At 40.2% G+C, this 21,021-nt stretch overlaps 1 protein-coding gene across 2 annotated transcripts; it reads left to right on the forward strand.

Moving 5' to 3' along the window:
• Positions 1-8,507: 8,507 nt before the first annotated feature.
• On the forward strand, positions 8,508-19,783 carry lmo4b (LIM domain only 4b). Of its 2 annotated transcripts, none has more exons than XM_068319321.1 (5): positions 8,508-8,954; positions 10,368-10,608; positions 15,889-15,985; positions 16,480-16,635; positions 18,670-19,783. In XM_068319321.1, exons 2-5 carry the CDS (start codon positions 10,373-10,375, stop codon positions 18,676-18,678), a joined length of 498 nt encoding a protein of 165 aa, XP_068175422.1. In that variant the 5' UTR covers positions 8,508-8,954; positions 10,368-10,372; the 3' UTR covers positions 18,679-19,783. The 2 variants fall into 2 exon arrangements, with proteins under 2 accessions (XP_068175422.1, XP_068175421.1); XM_068319320.1 differs by having other exon boundaries at positions 8,939-9,077.
• The last annotated feature ends 1,238 nt before the right edge of the window (positions 19,784-21,021 follow it).

Consider the following 21,021-nt stretch of genomic DNA (forward strand, 5'->3'; position numbering starts at 1 on the left):
GAGAGCTTGTTGTATTTCCCCTTTATTCACCATATTCCCTTTCTGCAGCTCAGCCAGCTGGCTGACTTCACTCCTTGTCGCCTTTATCTTGGCCTCTAACCATCTCCTCTATGGAGGGTATTGCTTGCTATGCCTTGTATTGATCTTATATCCCAGCATCTCGAGGATTACTGTTGCTGTACTTTGAATCAGCTTGCTGGTTTCATTCATGTTCCCTGTGGGGATGGCACTTATTGCAGCATTCAAATCTATTAACAGATCTTCTGAAGGTACTTGACAACTCAGCTTCAGTATTTGTTGGAGGCTCCAGGTTTCCAGTTGGGTCATGTTCTTGCTTTTCAAGTCAGGCTGTCTATATCTCTTGGGACTTGGTACCCAATCTCGGATTGTGGGGTTGATGGTGAATTCCCCCCCACTGACCTGGTTCCCCCTTGCCGTAGCACTGTTGTAGTATTTCATCAATCTCTAGTTGTGAAAGCAGTGTTTGGTTACGGATGTTAAAACACTGGGCTTACAGCTATTTCTTTGTTAGCCTTGATTATGGGTTTCAAAGCATCCATTGGTCCCAATCCACCCCATATATCCCCTCTCTCTTGGGTTACTCGTATAGTAGTCTTCCAACAACTCTGTATTGTCTGCCCTTGTCCATGTGTGTCGTGTTCCAGCAACCCGTTTCTCATCAGATTGCCCTGGTTCCCTAGCAACTGATGCGGACCTTGTTGACCCGGCCGATGTCTTAGCTGATATTACTTGCTCATTTTTGAGGTAGGCTGGTATAGCATTAAGGGTCTTGCCGAGGATCCTCACTGGATTGTATCCACTTTTGCCAGGGTTCAGAAATTAATGTGGTGACGTAAAGACTTTATGTTGGAAAATCATGGATAGTGCTGGGCAGGCATTGCGAGGGCATAGATGAATGTTAGCAGGCTAACTGGAGAAAGAAAGCTAACTCATCGTGAGATTGGGAAAGGAGCTAACGTTAAAGGAAAAAGCACCTGTCAAAAGAGCAAGTGGAAAAGAAATTTTAGAGAAGTGATAGTTCTGTTAGCTGACTACATGAATAGAACTGTATGTAGTTAGTTAAAGACCGTTTTGGTCTGATGTATGACAAGCATTTTGGATACTACATCGATTGTCCCATTCCAAACAGAAACCATAACTGGACAGCCTGATCATGCTAGCCAGCTAGTTTCACTAAGAAATCATTGCCGTTTTCTGTCTCGTTCCTGCTGTTTGGACTTTCTGCTCACAAACATGAACATTTTTGGAACAGTTATGAAACTCTAAAATTATGTTAACTGGAAAGTCAATGTATAGTGATTTCTTCTCCTAACAAAACAGATGTCTTACGCCACAAATAAGCATATTTGATTAAAAAAACGTAATGTTGTTACCTACCTATTAATGTCAGGTTTACTTGTAAATGAAGTACATGCGCCGCTCCCACTGAACAAACGCATCAATAACTTATTTATAGAAATTGTCCTTATCTTCCTTCAGTTTGTAATATTTAATCCTCCATTTGAATAGGCGAGCAGAAAAAAAAAAATTGCTGCACTTGACTTAATGTAGATCGTAGCCTACATTCACTTATTCTTCGGCTGAGGAGTCCCAGGACGAATCCCTGGGATCACCACGAGGACGGGTATTTTTGTGCCTCACCTAGTGCGTTTTCACAGCGGTTTCAGGACCACTCAACTCAATAAAGACGTTACACACATACAGCTGTTGACACAATAACACTACATTATATACAATAGCTAAATTACGGGAATTTAGTTCATAGAGCAAATGTGTCTGAACATTTTAATAACAACATATAAAGAGATAGCATTACAGTGTCACTGTATAGCTACCAGCACAGCTATCTGAGCTGTTGCGCAATTCATAGTGAGGCACAGCTGACTGGTGCCTCACTGCAGGTCTCTGCTCCGTATTGCAGCGGTAAATATGAAAATTCAGCAATTTTGAATAAAATTAACCTAAAAATTGTGACGTTAAACGGAAAATAAGTTTATAATACATATCGCTGGATAAATATTAGCATTTAATTTATTATTATTATTAAGTTATTTATTTGATTTTCCATTTTTTTCTTTCATGATGGTAGGTGAGGCCGTGCCTCACCTGCCTCTGCTGACCCGCACGTCACTGGTTTGTATGTAGGTAGGTAGATAGGCAGACAGACAGACAGACAGACACAGACGGAGAGATAGATAGATGTATACAGTGCATCTGCTGCTCAGTTAATGCATTCCAGGAACCACACGCGAATAACGATTTCCGCAATATAGTGACAAACTATACTTCATTATTTACGGTAATTCAAACATTTATGAACCCTTCCCGTACTGATATTACACCACCTTCTATTTGTATTACCTTTTCCCACAATAGAATGCCAATGGAATGCGCATAAGGTATCATGTGACTACCTACTAATATTTCGCGATGAGGTGAATGCGCAAGGGATTACTGCATACATATATTCCTTTTCAGGATGTTATTCACTTGCATACTTACTTGTGGCTACTTAGTGTGCACAACTTTTACCACTGAGTAAATACAGCTAAAAAAAATAACAAATGGTTATCATCAAATTTAAGGTAGAAGCGTTAGACATAGGATAAAAACAGCATACAAAGAAGGAGACAGGTTTATTTTTTACAGTTAGGTGGATAAACAACTCCTAAAAATACAAAAAAAAATGTGTGGGGATGATTAAGCAAACCATTGCTTTGCCATGTCTCAGTGCGTCTCAAAGGCTTATACTTTATAATTATATACTCTATAAGAGAGTACAAACACATGTCAAACAAGCACAAAAAATCCTAATCATATGCATTTTTCATTAAAACACCTCTTACTGTTCTGAATGAATAAGGGTCATGCTCTCATTGCTGAGGTTCCTCAAGAGACATCTAGAACAAGTTAAAAAAAAATGTCAATGAAATTTCCAATGATACACTGCTCAAATTAGTTTTGAAATGTTGAAACAGTTGTTAAAATCCTTTATTTCAAATTAATTCAAGTTGCATTCTTTCAAATAAATGCTGTAATGAGCTCAACAGTTTGAAACATATTTGTTCTTGGTCCCTAATCTTCACAAATCCTGATGCTAAACCAACTCCTCCACTCCCTGCCATCAGTTTTCCATGGTCTCATTGTAAAACAGAGAGACATTGGTGATCATTCTTCCATGTCTGAGAGTTGGTGAATCCGTGGGAAGAATGTCTCTCATCTAAGATGTCTTGCAGGTTGTCAGAGCAAGGGGGAGAGGGAGCAAGGGTAAGACGAACCCAAAGACAAACAAGAGAGGCATCTGTGAGTGGAAGTCATCATCAGTCATCCTAAAGAAATTATCCCCTCTGTCGTATGCCACTGATCAACAAAGAGCATGCTCAGACCATGGCCACCTCATAAAAAGACAAAAACTTCTTTCATTATTGTCTTGTCTTCATCCACATTAATGTGAACAGATATCACTGCTTCTAACTGCTTCTTCGTGTTAGTCAAGATGAATCGCTGACAGATGAATCAGGTAGATATGGTAAAATTCCTTGTTTAAATAACAATGAGCAAATTTGAAGAATGCAAAGCAAAGCTGTTCAGAAATATAGAACCCAATTTAGGCACAGGAGCAAAATCATCTCCCACACTTCATTATTGCAGTATGGAGTGTGTTGCTCTAAATAAAGCACCAAACGAACAGTCATACAGTAAAGTGGGGTTAGAGCTGAATGAAATATGCTCCCAATTATGGCAATTGGTGTAAGGAGCTAATAAAGTGAATGTGCCTACAAGACACTGAACCCTAATGGATCCCAACTAATTTGCTTTGACTTATGAATTCCTTACTTCAGTTGTGTGAGCTTGAATAATTATGAAATTTATCACAAGACATTGAGACTCATTAAGGATTCACAACATTTCATTAAAGGATGTTGTCAGAGGTAGCACATGGTGTTCTGTTTGTGTTTGCATGTGTGTGCATGCAGAGAGTCTGGAGTAGTGTGCTGAAGCAATTATACAACGATTAAAGCACTTAAAAGAAGGGCTGCTTTTACTTCTCTGTCATTTAATTTCTGAATTTCATCAACCCACATCTCTTTCAGCACTGTGGAGATGTTTTCTGGCTCTGTTGTGCACATTTATCACTGTTAAGGACTTCTGATGTGTTTGAAAATGTGCCTATAAAATCGACAAAATCGATTACATTTATATGAAAATGTCATGATAGCTTGGAAGCTTTCAGCATGACGCTTTACAGGTAGCAGTTACTTCTGAAGCCCAATCTGTACCTTTATGATACTAGGGAGAACAATAGTTCAATGAGACGAGCCTTAAGGAGTAAAAGTTTGATTTTCAGGTGACTCAGACCCAGGACACCAAGAGCCAAACCTGGCAAGCACCTCACCTTGGCAGTGCAATGCCACCAATATTGAATTTCGGTTCATCATCGGATACTTTTATAGTACCTTAGACCTTGTTTGAAAACCATTTTTATATCTAATTGGTGGTGAAATCCCAGTTGGTTGAGTCAGCTGGTAAGACATCTAGCTGTACCATACAAAAGCTGATGTGTCCATTTCAATTGATGTATCCATCAATGCCTGCATACTTTCATGCATCTTTTAGGATCAAACTCAATACATCCATGAGATGTTAGCAAATTGTCATGCACTTAAGCTACAGCAAATATGATAATGGTCAGAGGAGGACATGAAGACATCTTCCCAATACAAAGGAGCAATAACAGAGATAAAGATTGTCAGTGATCTGTGAAACCATTAAGTACAGTTTTTATCTGTATACAGTACATTTCTATCTTGAGCAAAAATGTGCCATCTAGGATGGTGATAACCCAATTGTAATGACAGGAAAAATCTAAATATGAGGAGGCAAACAGGACTGTTTTCTATTTCATGGGCACCTCAACTTTTACTATCATAGTTTGTCTGGGTGATGCTAATCAAAGTCTGTGCTCACACAATTTTGGAAGCAGCCTCCTGCTAATGCTAGCCTATAATGTATATGTAAAGAAACAAACTAAGTACTGTACATAAGTCACCTTAAAACCAGTGATTATTGTTATACATTTATTCTAATTTGCAGACTGAACTACAGTTCAGGTTGGACAGAACATTTTCAGGCTATTTCCAGTCTTATGCTAAAGTGCCGTGGCCTTACAGGATGCTGTAAAATATTTTAAAGACCAAGAAATACTGCTAACACATATCTACTGACCTGTGTTGTGTATGTGTGAGTTGTTATTTCATCTTGAACACAGAGAACCATAAATTGACATGTTTGTGGTGGACCTCACACATTTCATCAGAGTTGCTGTTGTCCTAGTTGGTGAAAATCAAGACCTACAAACACAGGCTTCAAAGTAACCCACTGACATACAAGGGGTGTGTATTGAGTTCCAAGTTTCATTTAATACAAGATCACTAATTCTGTGTTTAATTACAAACAGTAAATGGACCAGATCAATATCAGCAAATAAATGAGAGAGAAATGTTGAGCAAAACACATCCATTGTTCCTTTGTTTTGTGACCCGAGTTGAGCTGGGACCACAGGGGAAAGCAAAAAGCCTACAGAGAACACACCACAAGAAAGGGCGTCACGGTCACAAAGCTAGATTGAAGGGTTTGATCACACTAATTTAGTCATTCCGAATGTGCATATATTTTTACCATTTCAATACATGGCATTTGTAGTCTCTTGAAACTGCTGCTTATTGATGTATTGAACAAAATATGGTGTAATAGCATCCTCCCAAAACACACCGAAAGTGTACCGTTTTTTTACCATCAAAGTGACAAACATACTTTCATATAACACAAAAAACCGCTACAGCTAATCAATTAAGTAGTTGAATGAGATAGTCGTCATGCCACAAATGTCACAAAACAATTTGCATAATGTTGTTGACATTTTGAGAAATTTGCCTGATTATCGACATTTAGTTTTTGAACTTTGTATGGTTTTAAAGACCAAGATAACTGATGAGACAAATGTTGTTCAGACAGAATTTTTTTAACAGTCAGATTCCAGTCTGGTGCTAAAAGAAGGTAACCATTTCATGAATCTGCAACCCAATTAATTAATTGGATAAGAAAAGCAATATTTTAGTGATATATTGATGCAGCTAGAAATCTGGGACAAGCATAGAATAGCATAGCATAGCATCGCTCAGGACAGCACAGCAAAGTACAACACAACACAACACAACACAACACAACACAACACAACACAACACAACATAACATAACATAACATAACATAACATAACATAACATAACATACAGCTGTGTTCAACTTCATATTTCCATATGCAGGGATAAGACTGCTGTAGATTTCCTCATCTAATTTATAGGTATGTAAGGACATTAATTTATTTTCCAAAATGTCAAAATATTCCTTTTTTTTAAAGTAGCCAGTTACCTGAAAAATTTCATTTGGAGATCGTCCTGCTGAGTGCACCAGCCTCCGTTCAGTCAGTCTCTATCTGCACATAATCTGAACTCAAATCTTCCCTCACTGGTTGGCTCTGCCAAGTGTGTGATACTATATTACAAACAGAGTACAAGGCCACACTCTACCGTGGTAAACAATCCAATGCGATCCTGCAAAATGACCGTGAGACAAAGTTATGATGACGTGTATGTTGTTTAATCAGAGGATTGCTTGTGGTGTGCGAACCTTCCGATTGAAACCGGCCTCTTTGTGGCTCAGTGTCATGTTAATAGAATAAAACGGAGTGAATCCCAGTCTGAAGTTAACCACTGACTAAATGTGGCTCTCTTGCTTTTTCCCACAGGACAAGCAGCTTCATTATGAAGCACTGTGGTCTCCTTTTCATCTCGGTGAGATCACCCCTGTGGGGAGTATCAACACTGAGAGCCACATCAGACACTCTCTTATCCCTGTTTATACATTGAAATAGTGCTCTGCCACATTGTTGTTTGCAGCTTTTTTTTAATCTTCTCTGCTTCATAATGTAGCTATTTGGAATCTGCAACAAGACTGTAAGAACTCAGCGGAGAGGGGGGTTGATCAATTTCTGAGACACCTCCCCACCCCCCTTCTCCAAACCTTCTACCCCTCACAGCTCCCTGACCCCTCCACCTCCAACTAGCCATAATTATTTTGCAAAAGAGCTCCAGAAAAGAACACGCCAAGCAATTTCTCTTGCCCAGTTATGAAAAGCTCATTAAAATAGGCCCGGAACAAACAAAGCTGTTCCTGTGAGGCCCCTTTTCAAATTCATTTCATAATTTCCCACTGTTTTAATCATTTATATCAATTAATCAATCCTTGGTGGAAAAGATATTCTTTGCCATCTTCTGCGGTTTTTTGTTTGAGTGAGTGAGAGGCTTGATGAGTGTGTCAAGAGAATGTGGCTCAAACCAAGGTGGAGTAGCACTGGCTTTGCCAAAGGGAAATCAGCTTGATGCAGCACAATCTCTTTGGAGCTGGAAGAATAATTACACAATTAAATTCAAGAAAAAGATCATCTTTATACATCTGATGTCTTTCTAATGAAGCCAGGGGCAACTTATAATGAAGCTGTTTTGTCATGTAAAACCATTCAACCGAGTGAATCTCAAACAACTTTTCTCTGAGGTAACTTTTCTCCAATAGGAACACACTTTTTAGACAAGCAGAAGACGTCACTTGTTTTTCTTGGAAAAAATTGTGACTGGTAGCGAGCAGCACGTTAGATTTTCTTTTGGTAAATGCAGACTATAAGAAACTTTAGAGACTTTAGAAAAGCAGTCTTTTTCAGTGCATTTTGTCTTTTGAGTGTCACATAATGATGAAAATCTAAACTTGTAAGAATAATGAATTAAAGGATTTCAGCCAAATCGAGGTCGTGCAGATTAGCCTTAATAGGTGTTGAAACCACTGACCTGAGGCTTAATGAGGTTGAAAACGACAGCAGGCCTTGCTGCGATTATTTTCAGTGACAGACGATGGCGCCACTACGCAGCTATTAGACTCCAACCTATTTCCCATAGATTGGAGTCACCCTCGGTAAACTAAGTACTGTAGTTATAGAATGTCAACTAATTAAACTCGGACGTGACTGGAATGCTGCTCGCTGGATATAGCCTTGCAGCTTCTGTCTACAAAGGAGATCCATCAAATTCAAAATAAATGCCTTCTCTCAAGAATATAGACCAATATAAAGGTGTAATAAATTACACAATGAATTATTAAATTATATTAAACAGGACATACTATGAACTACCAATTAGATTTTACTATCGTTTTGCTGCTCGCTTGCCTCTGAATGTAGTTTTAATGGTCCCCGTCTCTCTGGCACCTTTGCGGTCCACCTCAACAGTCCACGTCTGTTTCCATCCTTGTTTAGGTGACAAAGTAAATCTCGTCTCCCTCTGATTGGCTGGATTTGTTATTCCTCCTAAATGGTCTGAGCACTGATTGGCTACCGCTAGACTTTCGTCACGCGGTTAAAAGAGGTTTTTTACTGGAGGTTTCTTCCTGTCACCGACACATGTAGAGTAAGCTGCTAACGGGACGAGCCGTCGGACGACCGTCGCCTCCAGCCTGTTCGTTCATTTTTGCTCGAAGTCGTCTCGCTTTGGGGGACTTAACGGCATGCAGACCTTCTCTGACGTCTGGCAATGGACTCGTTTGGTTTCCACCTAACAAATAGCGCTAAAGCAACCCTAGTCAAACCGGAGCCGTCCAGTGGAAATACTATCTGATAACTCCATTTGCTCCGTCCTCCGCTTGTTGCCAGTGACTCTTGAGCTCGAGCCCAGTCTGAGGTTCGCTGTCGCGTGGGGCTGGTGGCAGAGCGCGCGCGCTACGGTGTCCGCAGTGTACCTGTACTTTTCGGGACTGTTGAAACCAACGTGTTTCTTACGTACGCTTCAAGTCGTTAACTTTACATCTATTCCATAAAGAGCCAAACGAGGTGGGTGTTTGTTGGTCCTTCATCTTTGTTGCATGGCGGCTCTATGAATGTCTGGTATTTGTCGTCAAAGCGGCTCTACTTCACTCCAGAACTATCCCGCTCGGTTCTACTGGCGTCTTTCTGGTATGTCTTTGTTTAAAGAATGGTAGCGAAGATATTTGATTGCCTGTGCTAGTCTTACGAAATTATCTTCTTCTTCCCCTTGATCTGCTGCTCACGCATTTACCCTGCAATAACGTCATGCTAAATTTATTTCATTTCCATTAATACGCAGCAGCCAGCGAACATGTGATTGCTCGATATGTTTTCCTTATCCAACTCTCCATTTCCACGACTTCTTTGGTCTCTGCGCACAGATTGCCTGCCCGTATAATTACTTCAGTTAGCCCATTTAAGTTAAAAGCCACCCCTCCTGTCCCCTCCGTACCTCAGCGGAAAAAGAAGCTCCTTAGTGAAGGAAACTTGACGACGGTTCGTCTTGTTCATCCAGGGAGTCACTTCGAGTTTTGATTCATCTGATTTTAGATCAGCACTCAGGTACGCGGTGGTTTGTCCCCGGGAGCCAGCGCTAATGGGCTTACTGAATGCCTCTCTGTGTGTCTGTATGCACCCCCAACTCTAATTAGCCTACCTGCCTTTCAACGCAGATTTGGCTTTAGCCATGCAGTCCGACCAAATTGGAGAGGATTACATCTGAAAGAACCCACATTAATTGTGTGGGTGGAAATGTCTGCATTGCATTAGATTAGAACTCTTGCCATTATTACATCGTATCTGTGGTATCTGATGACTCTGTGTCCCAATCAAGTTCTGTTTAATGTACTGGCAAGACTGAACAATTTCATAGCTCAGGTAAACACAAATACCATTCAGGAGTCGTGACTGTTTCCATCTCTTTAGATGTTGTTCATATATGTTTTGCATTGATCGCCACCTCCAGCTATTCAAACTGCAATAAAGTGTGGGATTGTGCGGCAAAGTATTGGGCTATTTAGAATTTCTTGGGGCAGCTCAACAAAAGCTCATGCAGCATAATTGTTCCTGGCTCCCAATGTTCTTAGTTAACAGGCATTCATCATGAGAGGACCAATGAAACAACGGCACAGGGATGAGACAGAGATCAAGGGCAGATTAGTTCGCTAAATGAGTTGTAGCCCTGTTGTTGCTGAGCAGCTCTCAGAATGTCCCTCTATGAAATCAGAAAATGGGCTTAGTTGCAATTTGCAGTCTGCTAAGGCGCTGCTTATACAAGATGTTCACACGGTTGGAAATCCAAATTGGTTAATTGATAATTCACTTGTATGTTTCGTGGATGATGTTATTACCATGTTATATGCTGATAGTCCCGTGACCTCTACTAGGGTCTGGGTGTGACAACCAGCAGACTTCACACTGTCTCTTGTGTATTTTCAGGGACAATGGTGAATCCTGGAGTCAGCAGCCAGCCACCAGCGGTGGGCACAGGTTCTCTTTCCTGGAAGCGGTGCGCAGGCTGCGGGGGCAAAATTGCTGACCGTTTCCTCCTTTACACCATGGACAGCTACTGGCACAGTCGATGCCTCAAGTGCTCCTGCTGCCAGGCCCAGCTGGGCGAAATCGGCACGTCTTGCTACACAAAAAGTGGCATGATCCTCTGCAGAAATGACTACATCAGGTGAGAAAAAGACTTTGTGCTGCATGTGTCAGGTATTTAGACTTAGAGATTATATTCATGTTATTATCTCAAATCATTTGAAGTAAGTTCTGTTCTTATTTATATCAATAGGATAATTCATTTTGCATCTTATATGTATTATTAAAGAAAATAAAGAATATTGTGTTGTCAGGAATCATGATTTAACAGAGTTCGTTGCTCATAGGATCATTCAAATAGGGTGAATTTTTGCGGAACATGTGTTTCATATTGTGCTAAGATCATCAGTGTTCATTATAGTGTCTTGGTTGAAGCGTCTACCCTAAAGGAGGTCAAACACACGGGCATGTTGACAGAGCACAAAGCAGAAGGCTTGTTCTGCATGCCATCTGCATGTCGGTCCTGTTCATGCTGTTCATGGTCAACTAAAGGACACAAAATTGGTCTTGTAAGATTTATGGCTGCCCTGCAAGACATATGTACAGATCATCTCTTTGGTCTTTTTATGTAACAGAAAAGTGGCATTTAATTAGGAAGGAGAGCTTTTTAAATATTCTAGTAGGTGCTCCAGACACCCAACCAGAGCTCATTGGTGACACTCATCCTGGTAATGAAGAGCAGTATGAGGAGATAGCACGAGGAGCAGTTTACTGAATGTTCAAATAACTTTCTTGACTTACCCTCGGGCACAAGAACGGCAATGATTTTAACCCTTTTATAGACCTTGTTGATTGTTATTCTCTTGTACATTTGTGTCTTTGTAAATAGGACTGGATAATGACCAAACTATCATGATATGGGCCCCCCTGAATGTCACACTGATACCATCAGCGTACTTTACTTTTTTTAGATGTTATTTTTTCCCCTAAAATAACCCTTCAACATTTTATTTTTATCTGATCCCACACCAAAATAAATATCTTGGTGGCATCTTGGCACGCTGAACCGCCAACTCTGTCAGATACACCGCGCTTAACTTCACCACACCAGACTGCACTGGTCACAGCTGCTGCGGTGGTGGGCTGAGCACACGTCACATTAAATCAAAATTGGCTGCGAGAAAAACCAAACGAGTCAATTTATTTCCTTGATCTGGGTTACCAGAAGAATCAAATGCAGTTATGGTTTGTTCAACCCGGAGTAGTTTCAAAACTATGCCGGACTGAGTTCTTTTGGTTAAGAACTCATCCCAGTATGCACTGCATCTCTTCCAGATATGTTTGTTTATCTGTTTGTTTGTCAGTAAGACAGATTGGGGTTGATCTTGGGCCAAAGAAGAGTTGATTAAATTTTGAGGCAGATGCAGGTACAGACGCAGATCCTGGGTCAGTTTTTAAAAAAAAAAACTTTTGTCCACATTATGAGATACTGTGTTTTTTTGTATTTTGCTACATGCTTTTTACCAGTAACATTAAAAATAACTATGAACCAATTAAAACTAAAATTCCTGGGCAAGGACAACTCATGACGACATGGCACTACCGTCAATATGTAGCTGAGATAATGAAAATTGACTCAAATGGATTGAAGGTAAGAAGTTGAAACTATATAAAGAATAGATCTCAATCTGTCTCCATGGAAAATCTAAATTTATATGATAACTCATAAACTACTGATGGCTTTCCAGGGTTGAGGAATCAGGTGATTATTACTGTAATTTGGCATAAGGGTGGTCTGAGGAAAACAACACCGTCATTGTTATTGCATGTATTGTGCATTCAAAAGCACAGCCATTTTTTTCTCTTAGAGGCCTGAATGCTGGTAAAAACTGCCTAATGGGTTCTTTTGTGATCAGACATTTCTGTTTTAGCGATAATGCCTTTGGTGGAGGTAAACGCTTACCAAAAGCTTTCTAGTTTTTTTTGCATTCACATTTTAAAATATGGAACTGCACTACCGTCAACATGAAACTTGCAACACTGCCACTAAATATGCACAGATGATTCTAAATCTAAAGTGCGTTTCTGCGCTCTTTCAGCCACCTTCATGAAAAGGATGAGGAAGTCAATGGGGTACTTCATTCATAATGAGACTATAACATAATTAAAATTTGAAGGGGGAAATGTGGATACACCTTTCCACTTATAATGAGAGCATGCTTGGTGGAAGAGCTAAAGCGCATATTATGGAACCATGAGATCTCTGTAGAGATAAAGATGGGAGCGGGGGAGAAAAAAACATCTGACAGTGGGTCTACACAATTAAATGCTTTAATTATAGTCCCCCTCCATTTCCTTTAGTCCTGATGGGTTTTATCTAATGAGATCTGGTCTCTGGCTTGTATCCGCTCCCAGTGACGTGTCCGAAATGAATGAGAGCCACATTGCAAACAAAACATTTAATTAACCAAATTGGCTTTTGAGAGAGAGAGAGAGAGACAGATAGAGAAGAGGGATTATTGCGAAGGCCATTTGCTGTTTTTATTTTTTTTTATTTTGCTCTCATCTTAAAGGGCCAGGCTCATTTTGGTAATAGACTGCTTAACTCCCCGTACAACACAGATTTAAACTCACATTAACACAGCTGATAGGGGGATTCACATCTGATTGATCAGACACAGAAACGCATCACATCTGAGCTGTAATGAGATGACAGCGTAGGAAAGAATCTACACAAATGTCACTGGACAGGCGTCGCCACCGGAGGATGTAATGTGGAACTATGAGGTGAAGTTGAATTTGCAGCGAGGATCATGTTGTTTTAAGCTGGAGGTGATAGTATTTCTGCGGGCTAGTGGTAGAGGGAGAGTTAATTTACTTGTGGCTGCTGGATTCAGGGAGAATGCTGTCCCCTTAATTGAATAAGCCTAGGTAATTAAATGGCACTTTTCCAATAGAAGGTGTGAGGTAAATCTAATGGTTGGTTATTTAATATTACTTTGAAGTCTGCCCACTCAAGCACTATGACAGCACAAGAGAATGTGAACTATTAGTCAAGGAAAAAAAGGATCTCAGAAATTAATTAAATCGCATGCAATTTAGGGGAGACGTTTATCTTGATTTGTCATAACAGAATTAATTCAAGGCCTTCAATTCACTTGGGGCCAGATCTGTTACTCTGAATTAACCAAGTGTAATTTGGCTGATCCCCCCCACCCCCCACAGTCACCCACCCTCCATCCCTGAACACCTCGCCACCCCTTCTTCCCAAATCACATGCACATATACAACGCAGATCCGTGCATGCCCTCCCTTATCCTCGCAATACCCCCCACCCCACCCCCAGCCCCTCCACCCTTTTTCTCTAATGCAGCTCTTGCCATTATGCAAAGCCCCGCTTCAGTATCAATATGGCCTAGTGCTTTTAAGGTGCTTTGGCTGCTGATGTAGAGAAGCATTTTTAATGGACTGTGTTGCAGAAATCATTGTTGTGGGGTAATTTTACCCTACTCAAAGGCCTTGGTGAATGAGGGCTGCATTTACCAGACAGCCTAGCAGCAAGCCATGCTATATTTCACCTGGCAGTCAGTGCTGAAATGAAATCCAATAGTCATTGCCTGTATAGACAGCTCCAAATGTGTTTTTCCCTTTGTTATTTAATTTAATCATCTACGTTGGTTGTAGCAAAGTTCAGAACCGGGGGAAACAAAGCAAATAAATCAAGATAAAACCATCCTTCAGAAACATCAGACTTCTTCGGTAGGAAAAAGCTGAAACCAGATGTGTCACTGCAATTAAAGAGTCCCTTGGCCTTAATTATCCTGACCAGGGGTTTCTACTTCACCTCAGCGCTGTAGGTCACTGACAGAAGAGGCCATTAGAGCCCAAGTTCAAACCAATATAGCAACTTAATTGAGCACCTTAAGGCTTTGGCTTCTTAAATCAAATGCTATCAAGAGCTATCCCCCTGTAATATAATTAACCCGATATGAGTTCCTTATAAAAGACCACGGTGGAGACTTGCACCTCCCAAGCACAGTATCACAGAGAAATCTTCCTGATGAACCAAGTCAACATGAGGAACATGTTTTTAATTTGAGCAAAGTTTTTGACGGACAGAGATGTCTTTGCTTTTCACACACATTGCACGAACATAAGAGTCTTAAAGCGAGGCCTATATGTTCATTTCTACCATCATGTCAGTCCCAGTGAAAGCAGAGAATTGGCAGCGTTGTGACGACAGTCTCCAGTTAATTAGTTTCTGAAATTGAGTTTTGATGGAGGCTTTCCAAATGGTGCCAAGACAAAAATTTGCTTCTGCCGAGACTGTCTCGTTGAAAGCCATTTCTGCGTCCTTTTGCAAAGAGCTCTGGCTTGTTTGTTCGTCAATATATCTGACAACTGTTTGGGTTACAGTTGGGACGTTAGAAGCATTTATTCCCTCGTTCCGTGTCATCATCAATTTGTAAACACTTTTCCTACAATTGTCCTCGAAAAATGTGATTCTTACAACACTTTCCTCTTGTTTTGTCTGGCAAATTTTTTTTGACCAAACAACTTTATCTGATGTGCACACCAATGTTAGCCGCCACCCCCATCCCTTCTTTTTCCCATCCCTCTCTCCCCTCCTCTCCAGAGCATGTCAGATGCCGTGGTCTTATTTGATTGCTTAGGAAAAGTGCAGTGATAGAGCAAACACCCGGTGAGATATGATGACAAATGGGTCCAGATCCCAGTAAATTACTTTCTGCTCAAATCGAAATTTCATTCAGTTTGCTGCTCACCGAGATGAAGTAATCTAAATTGTGGACTCAGAAGGAAGATAGAAGGGAAGCTGGAGCAAGCATTTCATTATCAAGAGGCAGAGGGGGAGAGAGAGGGAGAGAGAGAGAAGGTTAGGGACGAAAGAGATGAGCAGAAGCAAATCTAAAGTGTTGACACCATGATTGAAAAGGTTAACCCATGCACATTATATATCAACCCGAGTAGCTACACGTTTCTAATGGAAACACGGCACTGACAGAGCATTCACTGGAGTCCTAATGGCAAAAGCACTATGTCTGCGCCTCGACATACAATCAAATCCTCTTAGGTGCTGATTGCTTATGTTCCAGGTTATTATTAGTTTGCAAAAAATGTGCACTAAAGTAATATGCTGTTTCATTGCCGGAGGATTTATTTTTCCGTCGATATTGTTATGATTTTCTACTCATTCATCCTGTTCCTCTTCTCCTCTTCCTGTGTATCGTCACTTGAAGAAATGGAGCCAGGCAATGGTGAACTTAGCTCTGAATGTAGTGCTCAGTAAGTCAAGCCCTTGGTATACAGAAGAAAGGATGCTACAAGTTACAACTAACGAGGCTAAATCTATGCAGATACCTACAGAGGTAGCTTTGTCAACACTGTTTCCTTCTTTTCTCAGATTATTTGGGAACAGTGGAGCTTGCAGTGCTTGTGGTCAATCCATTCCAGCCAGTGAACTGGTGATGAGGGCACAGGGCAATGTGTACCATCTCAAGGTAAGTTAAGGATTCCTCTATGACGCTTTGAACCGGAGAAAGTAAGGAATTATGACTGAAGTGAGAAGTGTTTTTTCAGTACTTTTTACATATTTGATTATTGGCTGCTGCATATGTGTCATAAATAAAGTCCTCCAAACATGACTCTATCATATGTGACATTGACGTTTGCATCAGTTAAAACCAGCTTGCTCCAGTTTTTCTTCTCCTTTTGTGATTGCAAATGAAATATTTCAGAGTGTTTGAGTTAATATTAATATCAAATTGTGCTTTTTCAAACCATTAATCAACTGGTCAAGAAGAAGCCCATATTACCAGTAATTCTCTTCTGAATCCACCGGTGACACCTACAAACACTCGCACAGCAGTGTGTATATGTCTGCGCTGGCAAGCCTTCGTATTTGCTCAGAGGTTTCGTTACATAATGGGACGGAGCGCTGCCTTGTGTTCCCCAGGCCCGGTTGTGATCGGTTCTCTCTCTACCCCTCCTGCAGTGTTTCACATGTTCCACCTGCCGAAACCGACTCGTCCCTGGGGATCGGTTCCACTATATCAACGGCAGCCTGTTCTGTGAACATGACAGACCCACAGCGCTCATCAATGGCCATTTGAGTTCGCTGCAGACAAACCCACTACTGCCTGATCAGAAGGTAAGGCCCTCGTCCACTGTCTCCGCACCAGCGAAACACGATGACTGTGTGCTCTCACAGGATTAAAAGAGGGAAGGAGGCTGATTACTTCAAAGTAAAGTACAACTTAGTAAAAACTTGTCATCAGTCAGTTGAGTCATTAACGGGAAAAGAAAAACATCTGTACTTTTCACACCAACATTTTTCACTCTGCTTATATTGATATCATCAATTCAGCTTCACTGCGAGGCATGCAGTGGATATTAAATCCTACAGAGCAGAGATGTATTTTATATTTAGACAGCCAATGGATTTTTCCATCATTCTTGTTGGAGGACATGCACTCTGAAAATCTGTATGAACCGTCAACACAAAGAATGTGAAAATGATTTTTTTTTGTACTGCCCCTCTCAAACTCTGTTTGTAATGAGCTGATACAAATTTGACTCATCTTGAATTTATTTGCTGTCCTTAGTCAGATGACCAAATCTGCTAAAAAATATCAGTCTCTGCCATTATATCTCAATGCTTAAACGGCATTGAACACAGACAGTGAGCCAGGCAGTACATCATGAATGCTGTCATCATGGCTTTCTCTGATTTGATCTTGATGCCTCTAGTGAAAGTAAAACAGAAGGCGTCATCATATACTAAGGATAACTTAATTCTTCAGGATAGCTTCATTCTTCCCGCAGGAGAGCTAATCATTTTTGCCTCCCAACAAGGAGCTTTATTGATACAGCACGCCGGGAGATACGGGAGGTGTTTGGAAGCGTTTCTGACTCTGACAGAAAGAGGAATTATAATGTTGGGAGCGTGCATTTCACCTTGAGTGGTTTGTTGAGTAGAGGAGAGGTAGAGCTCCATTAACCCCCCTCCCCCCTACCCTCCCTCCCTCCACGTCACAGGCCTTTTAAGGGCTTGTCACTTCTACAAATCAGCTCTTAGAGCTCTTAGAGCTCCTCACTTTTAAATTGAAAGCCGTTGCATTATCTAGCTTAATTTTAAATGTCTGTTTAAGTCTTTACTCCCACCCTCAATGTCTCTTGCAGCATTGCCGGTGTAGTAAGTATGAGGCCTCATTGTTTATTTATGCACTAACATCAATTGCAGTGAAAACTGTTGAATTATTGATGCTAAAATGCAATCTGAATATTGGCCCCAGCGCTTTAATTATAGCAGAGAGAATTATTAAATAAACAGAGACTCATCCCTCGGTGGGAACGGTCTCAGGATGCTTTTGTTATCTCTGCGAGTGGAGAATTATCCTGCTGCCGGAGCACCACATCACACACGTTCTCATTTCTTTTGCTCAAACTGAATTTAGACGGCCTCAAATAACACAGATGCACTGCAGGATAACGGCTCTCAAAATCAATATACCTTATGTATCTTCCACAGCTCAACATAGACGTGATATAGGAAGGCTGATTTAGCAGAGAGGGGAAATGAAGCAGTCACTGCTTGTACGTTAAGATTGGGTTATCTACTGACCATTGTTTTGATTATGTGCAATTCTGCTGGAACATATTTGTCTGTATTCATAGCATAAGCCATTTGATGTTCTGTTATTAAGCTTTCTTCCCAGCATCTTCCTAAACTCTTTGTTCAGAACAAACAAATTACCTCTCTCATACGGAGCTGCTTTGACCCAGGGGAGTGAGACCCTCCCAGCGTCAGTCACTTTAATTAGCCTCCAAGTAGGAGTTTGCAATTACTAATAGACTGAAGCCCTCCTAGTGATGTGAGGGATGAAGGGAAAAGTAAATCACCCTTAGAATCATTAAAAAAAATATTTTTCTGTTTCACAGGACTGAACACCTCCTGCAGTTATGTTGGAGCGTGGTTATAATTATACCAAAGAGAATCGCTCCACTTTTAAGTTAATGCAAAGTAAATGGGACACCAGATGGCTTTCAAAGCCTGGCTGATCAATAAATTAAAGACTGGAGCTGCCGGAAAGTTGATTTATCAGTGTGAAACATTTATGAGATTTTGTGAGCTAATAATGACAACCTAATTTTTAAAAATGTGTTTTTTCTTCTCACTATGCAGGTGTGTTAGGCAGGAGCTGTGCAGGAAGCAGGATGTGTGCCTTCATTTTAGCCCTTTCTCATTGTCACCCGAGACAGTGTGGATCAGCACCCCCACCCCCACCCCAGCCTTTTAGCTGTGCACCCAGGCTCTTCGCCCCCAAGGAATTCTCTACCCAACTAATGGTAACCTAGCTTTTATTTCTGCAACCCATGTCCAACTCTCAACCTACAACCTTGGCTCTTTCCACAAGTATGGGTGGATTCTTGCACTTAAAGCTCCTGAATCTGGATGCTGAGGACTCTGACCTTGGGTAAAAAAATGAGACGGATCAGAATCTAACAGGACTCTTCAAGAAGAGAAAATTAAATAAGTCACTAGAAGATGTTGTGGCTGAAGTGAGGGAAAAGACTAAATGTTAAAGAAATGCAGACTTTTCAACTCTGCCTATTTGTTTAAAGACATCCGGGGGAATCGGGAACTTTTCATTTTTCCTCTTCCTTTTCTATCCTCATTTCCCAACAACATGGTGTTTCCACTTTATATATTTTAAGTGTTGTCAAGGGGGAATGTCTTTTTTTTCTTTTGCTTTGGTGGTGTGTGTATATATACATATATATATATACACACATATATATATATATATATATATATATATGTATAAATTTATATATATATGTGTATATATATGTATATATATGTGTATATATATATATATACATGAAATTGGGATTTAAAAAACTGTGGCTTTTGTGAAAAAACAAACAAACCAAAAAAAAAAAAGAATCATGAACACTTTTTCTTGGTGTATTTGTAAAATTACCATGTATGTACAGTATGCATGTAAATGTCATTGTCCGGGCGTGGCTACAGTACATCTGACCTTCCACACTTGGCTCCAGTCCTTCTCCCTCTCCTGGAAAACCCAACCCATGGAAAACTGAAGACATTTCCTCATAGTCAGTAACGTAGAGACCATCACCAACATATAAATGCTGAATGAAAGAGAAATTTATTTGTGATATTTTCCGAGACATTTGCTCCAGTATGGTGTATTTAATTAATAAAAATATTGAAGATTTAAAAGCCTCCTGAAATTCATTCCAAAGCTTCCTCAAAAGGTCTATAGTACAGTAAAAAAAAAAAAAAAAAAGATTTAGAAAGGGTCTTGAAAAACTTCAAACAATAAATGTTGTGATGATTTAATTTCAGGGATGGGTTTATACCTGAAACAATTCCTGCAAGATCCTCTTTACCAAGTTGTCAAGAATGTGTTTGTGATGCTAAAGACTGATATTTAGTGGCTGACTTGGCCTCCATTGAAGCCCCTCTAGTGCTATGATTCAATTTCCAGCCCAGCAATCGTCAAGGCTCATGATGAGCATCTTACTGAAAATGGATAAACATGCATCCTCTCTTTCTGTTCAAATGACCGTTTGCTATTCATCACTCTAATACCTGACAGAAATGGAGGAAAATGTTCCTTTGAAGATTCAATTACTGCTGAGAGGGAGAGAGGTGTCTCTCTTCAGCAGCCACAAATTGAATGGGCTATTTGCAGAACAAATTGGTGTTTGAAGTCCTTGCGAGACCTAATAGGTCTGAAGGAGGGATCCGGTAATGGCTGATGCTCTTATCAGTGGAGTCTGGGCCTCACCGTCGTCCCTGAAACTGTGCAAAAATCATGCAAAAATCTACTCAAATGGAAATGGGCCAAAAGAGTAAACAGACTTCTGTGTTTTATTTAAATATACTATGGTAATCTCTGAAACCAAGAACAATGTTTGTTATTGTTATTATGTAGTGTTTCTGAAATAATTTCTCAAGGTAGCATAGCTACGGTGTTAATACACAAGTTCTATGAGATATATATATATATATATATATATATATATATACAAATAATATAATATAGCCTAAATGTATTAAAGATGGACCAGAGCACCTGCTCTAGAGGAGGAACATATGTTAGAAAAATAATTAGCTCTGCCAATGAGTTTAAGGTTTTTTTTTCCTGGCATTGTCTGTTAAAGACTTTGTAACTATTACAGGACAGACGATTACAGGATTTTATCTCTAGCGTCATGGATAATGTCTACAGTTCTTGGACTAAAATGACACAATGACATCATAAGTTCAGGATCCAAGTAATATTCAGTATCTGTTGATCAAGAATGTCAAAATTTATAAGGCTCACAGAAAATTCACACCTACGAGAAAATAATAATCCTGCAGACATGAACTCAAATGCACTCCAAGAGCTGTCTAGTTTTCGTGTTTAGTTTAAGTTCCTTTCTAACTTGCATAGATTCACTTTTTTAGATCATATTTGGACAAGCGTCTCGTTACTGAAGCATATTTCTTAAGATGAGA

The sequence above is a fragment of the Antennarius striatus genome, chromosome 7 (assembly GCF_040054535.1).
Source record: "Antennarius striatus isolate MH-2024 chromosome 7, ASM4005453v1, whole genome shotgun sequence".
Lineage (NCBI taxonomy): Eukaryota > Metazoa > Chordata > Actinopteri > Lophiiformes > Antennariidae > Antennarius > Antennarius striatus.

What these genes read in the sequence shown, in the direction of transcription:
- lmo4b (XM_068319320.1), top strand. Translation starts at nt 9,002, where the DNA reads ATGTCTGGTATTTGTCGTCAAAGCGGCTCTACTTCACTCCAGAACTAT. An exon ending in GTTCTACTGGCGTCTTTCTG is followed by an intron (nt 9,078 to 10,367) that starts GTATGTCTTTGT and finishes GTGTATTTTCAG; the next exon opens with GGACAATGGTGAATCCTGGA. An exon ending in TGCAGAAATGACTACATCAG is followed by an intron (nt 10,609 to 15,888) that starts GTGAGAAAAAGA and finishes TTCTTTTCTCAG; the next exon opens with ATTATTTGGGAACAGTGGAG.